The following is a 15388-nucleotide window of genomic DNA, read 5'->3' as shown; positions in this document are numbered from 1 at the left end:
TTGGTGCCGCGAGGTGAAATCGTCACATTTCATCCACAACTCCACGCTCACCTGAGCTTTCACTGAATTCTTAAACTACAGACGGAAGGTCGCCCCATGCTGGTTTTCTCCATCGCATATATCTCTGCACAGAGATGCATCATTTCCCACCTGCTTGCTGTGTAAAACAAGGTCAAGGCCTGAGCAAAAACCATATACGTTTCCTTTCAGTGTCACAGAAATAGGGCACAGAAAGTGAAAGCACGTGTGCCTGGTTGAAGGACGGTATTATTCAAACATTCAGTAAGTATGTCTCTCCCCATGAGTGGTAAGAACAAAGTGGAATCAAATTAGATCAGGAGAGGGTTTATTTTAGTGAAAGAAAGCAGGATAGGAGACTGAAGTATTGGTTACAACGCTACACACACTTCTTTTCCTCAGCTCCTTTCGCTGAATCGCTCTGAGGTGAGAGCGCTCAGTTGAATCTCCCATTTTTCCTTGATCCATTATTCATTCTTCCCCAGTGGAGCTCTGCCTCCATGGCAAATAGGTTTCCACAGCTACACCAGAGCCCGCTTCACATGGCTGACCGTGCATAAATACGCCCGCACCATAAAACGCACACAAAGATCCAGATACTCCACGTTTTTTCCCATCCCATGACACAACAACTACGGCGTAGAGTCATTGTGACAAAGTAGCTCAAAGCAGAGGCAACAGAATGATCCAGAAGAGCTGCAGTACTTCACGCCTTTCAGGGCCAACATAAGCTCATCATGGAGCAGTAACCATGGCAGGCACACATGACAGAAAAGGGTTCTTCGTCAGTAAAATCAACCGGACCCAAGGCTTCTTCTGCAGATCCATTGATCAGCATTTTAACGCGACTAGTCATAAATCAGCAGAGAAATTGAGAAAGAGGCGGAGGAAGACAGAAACTGACAGAGCACAATACACCAGACACACTCAGGCTGAAGCATTGGGAAGCAGACAAGCAGACATCTAGATCGTTTCTTTGCTTTTTATATGTTCCAGCTGCCTCAGCTGAGCTGTAAGTTCAACAGAATGCGAGCATAATGCACGTGCTACAACAAGTGTGAATGATTGTGTTTGCAAACATCATTACCCTGGTGGGATGGCTCCTCTGGCAGTGCCCATGGAAATGCGCTGGGTGCCCGGCCGGTTCAGGTTGTTCTGTCCGTTGATGGTGAGGGCGTGGTGGCCATGGGCGGATGAAAGAGATGGCATCATGGGGGAACAGGGGAAGTTGGCAGAGGACAGCGGCAACTGCACCTGTTCAGCTTTGGCTTGCCCACCTCCCATACTTATGTTAATGTTGTTGGGGCCGGAGGAGGCGGATGTCGGCGACCAGAGGGAGGTTCCAGCAAAGGTGTTGCTCTGCCGCACTACAGCGAGGGTTCCTGTGGTGCCCGGGTTTCCCGCTGTCCCTCCGTAGAGCTTCCGCCGCTGGGAGGCCAGAATAGCGTTGGAGGCGGCTCTCGTACTGTTGACCAGGATGCACTGCTGGCAGGAGCAGGGCTGGCCAGAGCTGGCTCCCACGGGCCACGACTGCGACTTGGGGATGGAACCCATGATGAGCGGGTAGGCCAGGTCCATGCGTCTCCGCAGGCGTCGCTTGCGCTGGCTTTGCCTGTTGGTCTGACACATGCTGTTGAAGTCGATGAGGTAGCAGAAGCCCAGAGAGGTCAGGTCAAGCCAGGGGTGCTGCTTCTCGTAGGCGTTCTGGATGGTCACACAGATCTCCATATCATACGGCGTCCACGAGCCGTTGTCGTTCTCCCACTCCCACACCACGCCTTTCCCCGGAGCAGACGACGGCTCGTAAAAGTTCCTCTGCACTGGTCTCATGGTGCCTGAAAGCAAAAGGACAGATGAGAGGGGGAACGTGAGGACAAATGCAGAACAATGGCTGCTTTTCACATATTCCATGACATTGAAATTCACTTCAGCAGAGAAATTGCCATTATATTTGACAATTAATGAAGTGAATGAATAATTGTGTCAGTGATAACTAGCAAAAATAAATATAAAGAGATGAATCTCTGGTGGCATTAGCCTGCAGAGGAAAGATGCAGTTTTAATGCTGCTGCTGTTTCAGTCGGTGGCTCAAGATACAAACATCAATTGTAACAAGCTGTGGTGCACATGCCAGTAAAATCCCTTACATCAAGAAGCTCTGACTGTCTGCATCATGCATGCATGGGCTTTCAGGGATGCAGACATCATACCCATAATCCCTTGCTGTCTATGTGCACAGTCTACTGTTCTGTATGGTGACAGGAAAGAAGGGGACACCTAGCCAGCAGCATTGTACCTCTGCTGATGGCCACTCAGCTCCCACCTCCATTATAACACAATTACTGTAGTCACATGGGAAATCAGGACGCCTTAGCCTATCCATCTCCCCGCTGCACGTCGGCAAGGGTATCCAGGCACTCCGACCTCCTTCTTCCCCCACCTCATTTAACGGGTAAATGCACACTCCCCTGCCAGGGAGGACCAGGGTGATAATGGAGGGATAGGAGTGCGTGCAGAGGATGAATGGATGTGGGAATGAGTAGAGCGGTTGGTGGGCAGCGGTAACCCCTCATCCGGCAGCCTGGTGCTGGCAAATGCATCAGCAGAATCAGCCAATCTGACCTTGAATCTCTGCTGCAGACTAAAGGACTCGGCTTGACGGCTAATTTAATTTGGAGCTTCTGAGAATCACACACACACGTCACACACACGCACACAAATGACTGCTCAGTGAGCCAGCTGCCTGTGTCTCTTACGTCTTCACTCGGTCAGCCATGCACAACCTTTTCTGGCATGCCTGCTCACGGCTTGCTTTTTTGCAAAGGACCACAATGAATATTATAATGATTTCCCTTAATGGATTTCAGAATAAAACACTCATTGATTTCCTGAAAGTAAGTCATTTTCTCTGTACTTTTAACATAGTGGTGGAAGGCTTGCCACACGTCTGAGCCTTTTATCACTGCGACTCCTGAAGCGTGCATTAGGTCAGACACTTTCAACATGAGTGTTTCTGGCCACGATCAATATAGTGGCAAAGCTCTACACAGTCGTGCTCAGTGGTAAAGCTTCATCAATGTTTGAACATGTTATTCCCAGGTATCAATTTTTAAATCTTTGTACAAACAACTTTGGTGAGGAGAGGTAAACAGTATCTCTCTTTGAAAGCCTATTAGCACTGGTAATTGTTCATGAGAGCTCTGATGGGGCTGATGCATGAAACGTGCTCAGCTGAAAGACTTTCTATAAACAGTTTAGTGGGCTCGGAGGGATGGTTGTTCGGCAGTCAGATTTCTTCACTGTAGTTAAGGACGGAGCTTTGCTCAGCATTCACAGACCGACCCCCTGTTTGTGACTCTCATGTATTACCATTATGTTTGAGCACCCAGTCTTCTGTAAAAATAAACACCCGGCGATTTACTGAAAAACCTAGAAGGTCATTTTACAGGACTTACAGCTGCTCTGAAAGTATTTCCAAAATCCTCAAACACTCATGTAGCCATCTGGATAAAAACACATTTGTTGCACAATAAAAAAAGATTTTGAACCAGTTTCTCAAGCTTCTATTTTTCAGAAAATCAGATCCTTACATCTCGAATGTAAGACATGCAGACAAACTGGGCCCGTTACAGACAGAGCATAAAAGGTAAATGCTCAAATGATATAGGACTCTGATCTATTTTGTGTATCTTGGAATAGGATCATTTCAGTTTATTACAACATATTTCAGTGGATTTGGCCATCCTTTCTATCAGTTATATATTCCAACTCACTAAAACAATTCTTGGGATCTGGAAACACAAAGACATTGCTGCAAGAAGTCGGAAGATCAGACAGGTCAAACAAAGTACAACACCATTGTTACCAATTGGCCCAAACTATAAACAATACATTTAAACAACCCAGAACTATTCTGTAAATATTTGCATTGTATGCAGGGACTGTGCAGGTCACTGAACAGGGAACTTGAGAGGAAAAGCAGAGGCCACAAACAACACAGGAGTCCTGGGGCCTCATGTGGGAAGTTTCATTAAAAACATACTGCCTGAATCTACACACTGCCTCCCATTCTGCTGTAATTCACAGCTGTACCTGCCTCTGCTAAAAAGCCAGATAGATAGATAGACTTTATTTCAGACTCGGGGTCCATACAGACAGATACATAAAAAGACAGACACAAACAATAAAAGTACATCGGCCTAGCAATGCCTTACAAAGAGACAGCTGTACCAATGTTGCCACAGCTGGGACTGGTAGCGTGTGGTGCTAAACCTTATGTTGGTTAAAACAACTATGATCCCATTTACAGAGTCATTCAGTCGACAGATGAATTTGTACATGAGATTTCTTAAAACTGTTTGGAAAGTGTTGACTCGTGCAGCCACAAACATTTCACTAGCACTACTCCATCTCGTTCTCTTTAAAATTATTCTCATGGCGTCATTGTACGCTACTTGAAGTCTCTGCAAACTCTTCCAGGACTGAGTTGTTCATGTTTTCCCTGTGACCCTTCCTAGCAGGAAACCAAGCGAGAGTGGTCACTTCCTGTCTGACCCTATGTGCCTTCGGCGGCCATCTTTCCTGCCCTCCCCTCCCCTCACTTCCCTTGTCCTCTCTCCCACGATGTCCTCCAGCTGTCCTAACCCAACAGCAGCGAGGTTCCCCTCGGTTGAGCTGAAGCTGTGTGATGTACGGTCCCGTCGGGGCTCGCAGTGGGACTCTAACCCCACTGTCACACAGGGGTTCAGGGTGAGCTTGGCTGCCTTCTCACATCTTAGCAGGTGGAAAAAACTAGCTGCAGTGTAGCAGTGCCAGTCTCTGTCCTTGATAGTTTTGTTTTCCTCTGGAAGTGAAGGAAGGCCTGTCTGTATCACTCTTTTAAATGGAAGGATATGCAACATTAAACTGTAACATCCTTGACTGCCCTCAGAGGCCTGCTGGAGGGAAAGATAGCAGATTGGCAATCTGATGCTTTGTAGTTCATTTTGGTGGATGCGTTCATCAGAACTGTTAACTAATGCAGTTCATTTTTTTTAAAGATATAGTGTGGCCCGCATATGTAATTTAACTTTAGAGCACAACACCAGCCATTTTTTTGTGTGTTTTCACATTTTTGTTTTATTTAATTATTTGTATCTACTCTTGAATGCTGCTCGTGAATAACCAAATAACTGATAAGAAAATAGGGGCAACAGTGTGTCATTAATATCGAGGGACCAAATCCACTTCTCTCCAGCTAGAACTCATCTAGGGATTAAAACTGCTTCCCTGCACAGAGTGAGCAGTAAATCCTGAATCTGCCACTGAGATTATTGATGTGTGTGTTCCTCTCTCCCACTAACACCTCTGTGGTCACACAGGAAAGTGTGATGGAAAGACTCCTTATGTAAAGTGTCAGTGACGTGCAGCTGATGTGTCACACAGGTAATGCCTGAACAGCTGCTGCAAAATGCATGAGATTCAGGCTTTGTTGTCATAGAAGCACTAATGTTTTGTTGTCATGGAAGCCGTGTCCCTGGAAGAAGTGAGAGGTGGACCGGGGAAGGGGGGGGGGGGGGGGGGGGCTTTGTGAACGTTCCTACTATTCCTTTCCCTGAGCACAGCGCCATCAGAGTCAACTCTTACTCCGCTCACTCATCTGCTGCTGACGCCAGCTTTCCCCTCGCTCTCTCCATGGCTCCTCACCAGCTCTGTCTCCCTGAGCCATTCTTCACATTTTCCACTCTGTCACTCACTGGACCCCATCCCGCTCTCACACAATGCCCGACACCTGGACAGAGATCAGAATTCTGCATCACTGAGTTCGGGCCCACATCACCTTGTAGTTAATGCTCTTCCCTGCGCTGCTGCCGTGGGAGGAACAAACAAGCAGACGAGAAGCGACCAGGTCAAGCTCTAAAATATATCCTTATAATTGGCAAGCCTCATCAATTTCCCCAGGCCAGTGTTGAGCCTATTAAAACATAGTGCCGCATTTTTCTTTTTAACTACAGAAGGAGCGAGGCCAGTAACAGATCCAGCATCATATGGCTCAATGCTGTCTGAAAGGTATTTAAAGCTTGCTAATCTATGGTCTCTGCTGGAGAACAGGCAGACCTCTGACGGAGAAGGGACGCAGCTTATACAGAACAGAGAAAACTATCCAACCGTAGTGAAACTTACCCACAGAAATGCTATTCAGATGCATGATGGGAAATGCAGGATTGTTCATTGTTTTAAGAGTTTGACTTATAAAAGTCAGGATATCTTAAGCTCTGCTGCTTAAATTTTGACAATTTTTTACTGAATATATCTCGAATAAGTTCCCCATCTTTATGGATCTGCAATACTAAAATCACTTCGGCACTACTCCAAACACTTCATTCTGGTTGCATTGTATTTTGTATTTCTGACATTTTCTTTGTTTGTCACAGATAATTATACAAAGAGATTAAATGAGGTATGTAGACAGCTGCAATGCAAAGAACAGTTTTGATTTAAATCTCCATTCGCCCAAATTTGAAGTGACTATTGAGGTGAAACAACAGAAAATGTAAGAGCTTCTTTCAAGACTCGCTTATTACAATTCTCACCAATCACGAGAGATTCATCACATCAGAGGCAGGAACATCAGTTCCTATTTGAGTTCTAGCCACAGAGCTGCGGCCACAGCTTGTTGCTTGTGTGAAACACAACTCCCTTTTCAGTGGCTTTTTGTTCATTGAACAATGCACAGTATACCACAGCACTGTTCTTACGCTACTCTTACTTTACCAGAAAACATTTTATATTGTTTGTTATGTTGTCACTGAACTCTCTCAAGCTACATAAAGCAGACTGAATGCCCGTTGAAAGCAATTCTGGGAAGCATAGCTACCGCGCGACGACATAGGTGAAGGAGAAAGAGTACGACTAAAATACATACATCAAAAATGTAATAATGGGATACAGTAAATAGCAAAGAAAAACCCAGTTTTACATTATCCAAGGATGGGATTTCCTTTTGCGTGACACTTTTTTGAGTCCGTCTTAAAACAATAGTCAGGTTCCCAAGTGTTCATTGAAAGCAGCTAATTTGTGTTCACGTCGGTCCAGACTGAAATATCTCAACAACTACTGGATGGATTATAGCCTGAATACTGATATCAATCATAGACTATATATTACAAACTATTTTGTAATTTTTTGGCAAATGATAATTCTTTAAACGTGTTTCAAATGAATCTCAAACTTGACTACCTGTATTACATTTCATTGTCTCACTGGTACATTAAACAAGACATCAATGCAGCCCTCTTCTCTGTTGTAATGAAATGCTGTTTTCAGCCTGAATCTCCGCTTTGTCTTTTTGAAGAATTTCTCAGTATTATAAAGCCATCTTGGCTGCACCTCCTCCGCAGCTTCATAATACAATGAATAAAGTATCCAAATGAAGCTCTCTTCTGTCAAAACATCATTTGGTGCACATGTTTCAGATGTTTCAGTCAGCGGAAATAGTTCTCCATTTAATTTATTAGTGAATCGACTTTTGTTCAAACAAACACCTACAAAGCAGCAAAGCTTCAGCGCAGGCACAGACCGTGAACTATAATCAATACAGGCCTAATAATAACCTATGAATAGTGAACACATGATTAAAATGCAAAAAAATTCTACAGTATGGGGGAAATAAAATAATTGTACATCAAAGTCTGAGAGATGTGTAAGAGCATTATCTGCTCAACAAATACCAGAGATCAAAGACCATAACCATGAGGATGATAGTCTGGCATTAAGCTGCTGTAACAGCATTATACGTCACAATATCGCAGCTCCGCTGCTCCTCTCCCACAAAATCACACTGAAGCTCATTTTCTATACTGAGATGACACTTTCATTTTCCCAGAATGCAGTTCTTTACAATGAGCTATACCAGTGAAAAGCGACTTGGATTCCCTTAAGCGTCCTCGTCCTCTTTGTCGACAAAAGTGATGGCTGGACAAAAGCTGCCGCTGGTCGGGAGGCAAGGGGAGACACTGATGAAGGAGAGAGGAAGGGAGGGAGGAGAAGGAAAGGAAAGAAATGTGAAGAGAAAGAAACAGAAAAGGGAGATTGGAAAGGAGGGGACACAGGGAGGAGAGAATGACGATGAAGGGGGTGGATAGGGATGAAGAAGAAGGGCCAGGCAAAGGGGAGGAGGGAGAAAAAAAAGAAGAAGAAATGTTACGTGAGAAAGGAGGGAGGGAGTAGGTACAGAACAAATCATGTGATGAGTGGAGGTTTTGTGCCAAATAACAAAAAAAAAAAGAGGATGTCTCACTTCTGCCCAAGCTTAGAACGTGAACGCTGCAGTAAAACAGGCCCACGTTAACACCGCTTTGCTGCCAGCAAGACAAAGTGGTGAGGAAAAGTGGCTTAACTGCCTCTGCAACCGTCCTCATCCTCAGCCCCTTCAACTCTCCAAACTCTCCCAGGGGAACTGGCCAGTTACCGTACACTTGTGCAGAGTTTGCAGTTACTGGGGTAACAAAAAAAACTAAAAAAGGGTGTATAAAGACAATCTTGACAAAATGAAGTTGTAGTCCTGTCCACCTGCCAGCTCCTGTACTGCAGTGAAGCAACAGACCCTGAAACAACCTTCTGACACTGTGGATGTCCTCAGCTCAGGAGCTTCAGCTCTGCCAAGGATGCTCTCTGACTCACTTTGTGTGTATAATAAGTCCACGTGATGGTGTGTGCGAACACAGAGAGTGGTACACGCTGAAGAGGTGAGTGTGTCTGTGTGAGTTCCACTTCACACCACTTCAACCTCATCATGTCCAGCGGGAGCCTCGTTAGCGTGTCAGCACCATGCGTGTCGGCACCAGTGCAAGGGAGTGGAAGGCACAGCTCCAGGCACGGTTATTACACACCCACACACACACACACACACACACACACACACGCACACACACACACACACGCACACACGCACACACGCACACACACACTAACACGCACATGACACAGGCCAGCACTGTTAAGGAGCAGTGTCAGGGTCACAGTGAAACAGGCTTCTTGTTAGCAGAGAGGAGTCACTCCACACATGGAAAACAAAATCCTGCAATGTACATTTTTTAAGTAACAACAGCAGATCTGGCTTGCAATCTGAAAAAAAAATGAAAACTGTGACAGCTTATTTGGTCGATTTTCAGCTTTTGACAACATTTCAAAGTCTCCTCCTGAGGTATGATATTGGCTATTTTTGGGGGGATTCTTGCCTGCTCATCCCGCGTGCATTTTATCTCCTCCCATCCCCGACAGCTGCCAACTGATGACTTCTTATGCCTGGCTGCTACAGAGCTTTCTTATTCTGGCATCAGTCCAATTTGAACACAGCGCTACCAAATAATACTGCACAACATAGATAAAAAAAACAGAATGCCTATAACATGCACCAAATAATATATATATATATATAAAAAGTATGAATATTTTATGTATGTAAATAATGGGTACCACTTTGATTACTTTTCACAAAGCTAGATAAGGAAACTGTTGATTTTGAACAACTAGTAGATCTACCGGTACTTAAAAGTGATTGTGATTTATGTGTTTGTTTGCCATATCGTGACATGTATCAACATCGGAATTGATAAAGTATTGAAATAAAGCTCAATGTTAAAATTCTGATGTTTGCCAACGATTCCCAACACATCACATGGCTGTACAGCTGACCTTGCACCGCAGACAGCATCGCTACTGCGTCCTTTTAAGACAAGAGAAAGTGACACGCACACGTACAAACCCACACCCCAACATGGTGCAGTATTCATCTGTGGCAACACAATATCTCATGTCAGCCGTCACACCAGCACGACAGACTGTACATCAGTAGAAACATTTCGCCTGCTCAGTGGAAAGCTGATTGTCTGAAGAGACGATGAAGAATAGCTTGGTCATGAAATGACCTCTGCAACACATGCACGTGCAACGCTAACTGCTACACGACTGGATCGTGAATTAATCGCACTCAATGAGGTGCATGTCTAATGCCCCGTCACTGAGCAAAAACTGAATTCAGCAAATGACAGCAGGTCAGATTCTAAAAAAGGAAGAATTTTCTGCACGATTATCTCATCTCTTCTTCTGCAGTCCGACGTCATACTTTTCTGACTCACTACCATAGAGTCTTCTGGCAAAAAACTAAAATCTGTTTTATTGTAAAGTAAATTGCAATGGTGTTTTCAAGGGTGCTATATAAAAGAAGTTTGAATTATTAATTTAAAAAAATACCCAGAAAAATAAAAACAAAGATACCAATTTCTACCAAATGACATCAACACATCAAGGCTGTTTCGAAAGGCACCTGGAGAGAAAAACTGCTCAGAATATTACATTGGACAAATAAAAGGAGTCTGACTCATTGAGACGAACAGCATGCAGTAAATGAGTTTGCTGAGGCAGGCTTTTATAACCCACTTCATGGCTGTCGACACAGTAAGGTCTTATCAGAGGAAACGTCTGGCTGCATTACAGTAAATTGTGTCTCTGCCAGACTACACTGGTCAGCTTTGATCAGCATTTAAAGTGGACACGGTGTGTGAGAGGTCAGGGGGCATCAGACCAGACTGATGCTTTATCCATAACAAACACAACTTCTCCTAAAGTATGTTCTACTTTCCCCATGAGCTTTTATTATTAGGCCCAGACCTTTTCCCTGCTGAATCAGAAGTGTAACTCCTCTGTGGTCAAACCGCAAAACCAATGCAGAGGCATTCATTATTTTTCATTAATAGCTCATCTTAATAGCTCAATTATTTGTTACTTCCGTATTCATCTGATGTTCACTTTTCCTAAATTTGACTATTAAGAGGAGCAGAGAATATTCAGGGGGCATTCTTGTGCTTGTCGAGGCTAAATGTCAGGGGCTGGAATAAAAACCGGGGTCGTGTCCTCGTTGGAAGGTTGCTGTTGGATCGCTAAAAGCTTTCATCGAGCTTAAAGCCCGAACACGAGTCCGATGGGCTTTACAGAGGTGGGATGGCGGTACATTGACTTTGAGGGTCAAAGCCTGTATGGAAACTTCAAAAAATCCACTTTTCAGAAGTCATTATTCTGCTGCAAAAGAAGAGAGGCGAAAGAGAGCGGCTGAAATATGAATATTGTTATGGCAAACCATGTATTGAGGGAAGACTCCGTTTTGTCAATCTGATATTGTATCATTATGAAAGGTTGTTTACGGCGTAGAATCAGTTCAAGCGGATGACTTCATGCTCTCGAGGCTCTAATAGCTGCAAGAAACATACATAATGTATATGGAAGTATGGTGAATAAATCATTAATGATTTTCTGGGAAAGCTTAAATACTCCAAAACAGACAAGGGTCAACTTTGAAATTAAATTCACATTGCACTCATATGGAGGGATGATTGGGCTTAAAGCGATACACAACCCAAAAGACACATGCTAAGAGCTACCTCAAAGATCTGAAGCTCAGCTGGAGGCAGTGGATTCAACCGTATTCTGGAGAAACGATCACAGTTTGGAACATGTTGATCATAGAACTGGAAAGCAGAGAAGTAGATAACGCTGCAGTAGTATTTCGAGAATTATAAGTATTGTTACGTATCGTCTGTGGTGTTAAATGTGGTCACTACAGGAATCCACTGTCAACCTTTCGAGCCGACCAGAGAGTCTTTGTGCCTTCAAAGCCCCCCTCCACTCAGAAATGTGTTTTGCTTATCGTTACTCGCTGACTTATCGTCACTCGAATGCTTCAGCTTCAAGGTGCAGAATGATGTGTGTGCAGAATTAGTTTTATACGGAGAAGTGTTGGACGTACAAGCTGATTTTGTGACAGCACAAGTCTGGAGGCCAACTTGCATTATGTGGAAACGTGAACTGAAGATTTCATGTTCATCAGAGGACTCCAATAGCAGAAATGTTGACTGTGCCACAGATGAAGTCCGACTTCTTTGACATGGTGATGGGTAGGTCATTTTATTTACCTCATGTGTAAATAGTTCACTCCATAGTTTGCTTTTCCCTTTTTTCTCCTACAGTAAATTCTTGTTGAGTATATTTCGGGAATAATGATTCTGCTTTAAGTAACAAGTGTGAAGCGCTTTTTTAAATGAATTGGTTTCAGACTTCCATGTGAAGTGTAAATAACTTGCCTCAAACAAGTGCACTTCAACCTTAAATTTTTTATTAACAAATATCTTTCTGCCTAAATGCATCCAGATAAAAGGACAGAACAGAGTAGAAGCAATTGCCATTGAACTCGAGTAGAAATTCACCTTGAGGCCCCAATGATATAAATCCTAAGAGAGTTTGCAAGCTCTCATTGATAATGAAATATCTGGAAAAGTGGCGTGGTGGTGTGTGAGCAGCTCCTCTGAGGAGCAACAGTGGGAGTTGTTGAGGCCTCTGCCTGGAGCACCTGGTAAATACACAATGAACCAAACTTTAGAAGCACTTACAGGTGGACACGGAGAAAGAAGGAGAGGAGAGGATGGTGAGAGAAAAAGACTCCCATTGATATTCTGCTGAGATTGTGTCGTAGTAATTCCTTTCTCCTCTCATTTCCATTAGACCGAGCAGCCGTTGACTGTGCATTCAGAACGCAAGCAATTCTGTAGAAAAACCAGAGAGCAAACAACTGCAACCATGAGCATTATTACATGTTGCCGTATCCCGAGTGACATCACAGCTGCGGTTAGTATTAGACCATTTACTGAATTACAGTACAAATGGGCATCAAGGCTGCAACTGGTGATCATATTTATTGTTAGTAGTTAATCTTCTAATGAATTGAGTAATTGTTTAAATTCCTTTCTGAACTTAAATTGTCAGAACATCAAATGATTTCCATAGAGCCAAAATAGTCCACAATGATTTAATAACTCACAATTCTTCACATCTGAGAAAGTGGAAAAAGTGAATGTTTGCAAGTTTTGCTTGAAATTATTTTTTTTATTCTTAAATCTTAATCCTAAAGTGTTTGTTTGTCAGATATTCTGTAAATCAACCAATCCTATCAGCACTAACACATGTTATGAGACTACTAGAGTCTATCCATGCCAGCTGCTGCACTTGGGCGGTGACTTAAGCTAAATTCCAATGCAAGCATGCTCACACTCACAATGACAATGCTCTGCTGATGTGCAGGTATAATGTTCATCATCTTAGTGTTGGCGTTCCAACATTTGCTAATAAGTACTAAGTACAAAGTACAACTGAGACTGTTTTGCAAATATTTAGTTATAAACCAAAGTATTGGAAAAATTTGTGTTTTGGACAATCAATAGAACTAGATGCAAAGTCAGGGGGTCACTATCACTAGAGACATGATTTAAGCATGCCTAAAATAACGGCATTAGTAAGGATAAATGAAAGCTTGCACGTTAGTGTGCCCAAGTAGGCCTTCAAACCAAAAATGTCCTTTCCTGTGTCGTGCTTTGTGTGCACAATATGTTAATTCTAAATGGATCTATGTGGAATAAATAAAGTTGTATTGTAGCTGGAGAGCATAGTCTGTGAAAGAACATATTTAATGAAAGGGGATTCAACAGAATTTGTTCCAAGTTACTTGGTCGTTTAATTGATTTTTCACAGGCTCATAGCAGAGTTGTGACTCCTGTCTGCGCGTTTAGACTTTAGGAAGATCTTTTTTGGCCATTACAGTGGCTTCCACTGGAACAATGACGACTGCCTCAACACCAACATGCTTTCTAGAAAGCTATCCAGTTTCAGCTTTAGCAATTTGTCATGGTGCCGCTGCGCTAAAGTGGGCTACGGGTGCATTTTTTTGTCAAATGAGTGAAAATGCTGAGACCAAAACAAGAAGTCCAGCACTGTGTTTCTGCGTTTCACAAAGAATGATGAAGGGAAATCTCAACTTTGCTCGCTGCAAACGCTGGCAGCTCGAATTGCGTCATGTAGCTCTGGTCTCAGTCAAATTATGCTTTCTGTCAATTTTGACCACCCCATCTGTTACAGCATCCAACATCCTAGACCGTGAGACATTTCAGGAGATGGAGGATAGCTTACCAAGTTTACTCCTATTCTTGCACCAGCAGACTGATCGGCTGAGGCAGACGACAGCCTACGATCTGACTGACCTCCCAGACCGGCCTGATAAGCAAGCAGCACACAGAGCAGCTTTGAAGCTGATAAAAGAGAGCGATATGCACTTTAGAAGTTAAAAGAGGTGACTCGCTGGATCAGAAGATATAAGGAGATGTTGAGAGAGGCTTCTGCTACCAACGCTGGCGGCTGCACAGCCTGCTCATCACTGTAATGCAATAAGGACATGGACAGAGCACACCAAAGCACTACAACCCTGGCAACAAAGGCGGCTCTGAAGAGGGAATAGCAGCCTGACTTTAAAAGGACGTATTTAATAAGTGCTGAAATAATGATTTGATTCATTAATGAACACAACATTTGCTCTTACAAGCTTCTAAAATGTGAAGATTTTCTCCTTTTGTGTGTTTTATATACTGTAAATTGAATATTTTGGGGTTTTGAAATGTTGGTTGAACAAAACAAGTACATTCAAAACATCAGATAGGCTTTAGGAAATTGAAGTGGACATTTTTCCATATTTTCTCAGACTAAAAATCTGAAAAATAATTGACAGATTGAACAATTAATGAAAATATTTTTTCGTTGTAGGCCTAAATAAGTTATATGTGTCATTTTGCTGCTGCTTGCTTTTTAGCTCCATACAGTTTAGTCATTGTTTGAGTAACATTTCCTACAATTTGTGTCAGTATAAACAGATAATCTTGTATCGTATTTCTTGTGTTGGCTGCTGACCATGTAGATTACTTTGGACTCTGGTAGCTTGTGACAGACATCTGCCTCTGACCTTTATATTCTATTGAGAGAATACTAAAAGGCCGGATTCATTTCCAATTAAAATAAGCACACTTTGAGGCACTGGGTGAGAGACAAACCGCTGCATGTGTGTGAGAGTGAAAGTGCAGGGGAATGTGCACAGCCGAGGGTCTTTTCAGTGTTATTATCCCTCCCTCCACCCTGACTGTCACTTTCCATCAGAAAAACGCTCCACCTCTCCCTCAGTTCCCCTTCTCTCCTCACCTCTGTTAACTCCCCCTCCTCCCTCTCTACAGCGCCGCTCCAGTCCCTTTCCTGCCGACATCCAAGCGGAGTCCAGCCAGCTGGTTGGTGTCTGAAGGACCCCTGTGTACAGTGACACCTTAGCACCGGCGTGACCCTTTTGATCCTGTCAAAGACCTTCACTGACTAACTACGCTTATTACAAAAAAAGCTCGAGGAGAAAAAGAACTTAGTCATTATATGGCGTGTCTGTTTATCTTTAGTCCACATGACTTTGGATGAGGTCGATAGGTGACTTGCTGAGAATGTATAGTGTACTGTACACACTACCTCTTTGGATCTA

The 15388-nt window shown here is 43.4% G+C and overlaps 1 protein-coding gene across 1 annotated transcript in view; it reads right to left on the bottom strand.

Annotated features, from left to right (window-relative positions):
* dtx1 (deltex 1, E3 ubiquitin ligase) overlaps positions 1–15388 on the bottom strand; it is a gene marked incomplete at its 3' end in the record, with an annotated part of 31899 nt that overhangs the window by 10211 nt on the left and 6300 nt on the right. The window contains exon 2 of the mRNA XM_079270442.1: positions 1106–1853. Within this exon, the coding sequence (XP_079126568.1) occupies positions 1106–1853 (748 nt within the window). The remainder of the gene's footprint in view (positions 1–1105; positions 1854–15388) is intronic.

Source organism: Melanostigma gelatinosum (assembly GCF_949748355.1).
Source record: "Melanostigma gelatinosum genome assembly, chromosome: 6".
Lineage (NCBI taxonomy): Eukaryota > Metazoa > Chordata > Actinopteri > Perciformes > Zoarcidae > Melanostigma > Melanostigma gelatinosum.
Note: the sequence above shows the minus strand (reverse complement) of the source record. Positions and strands in the feature narration are given on the sequence as shown.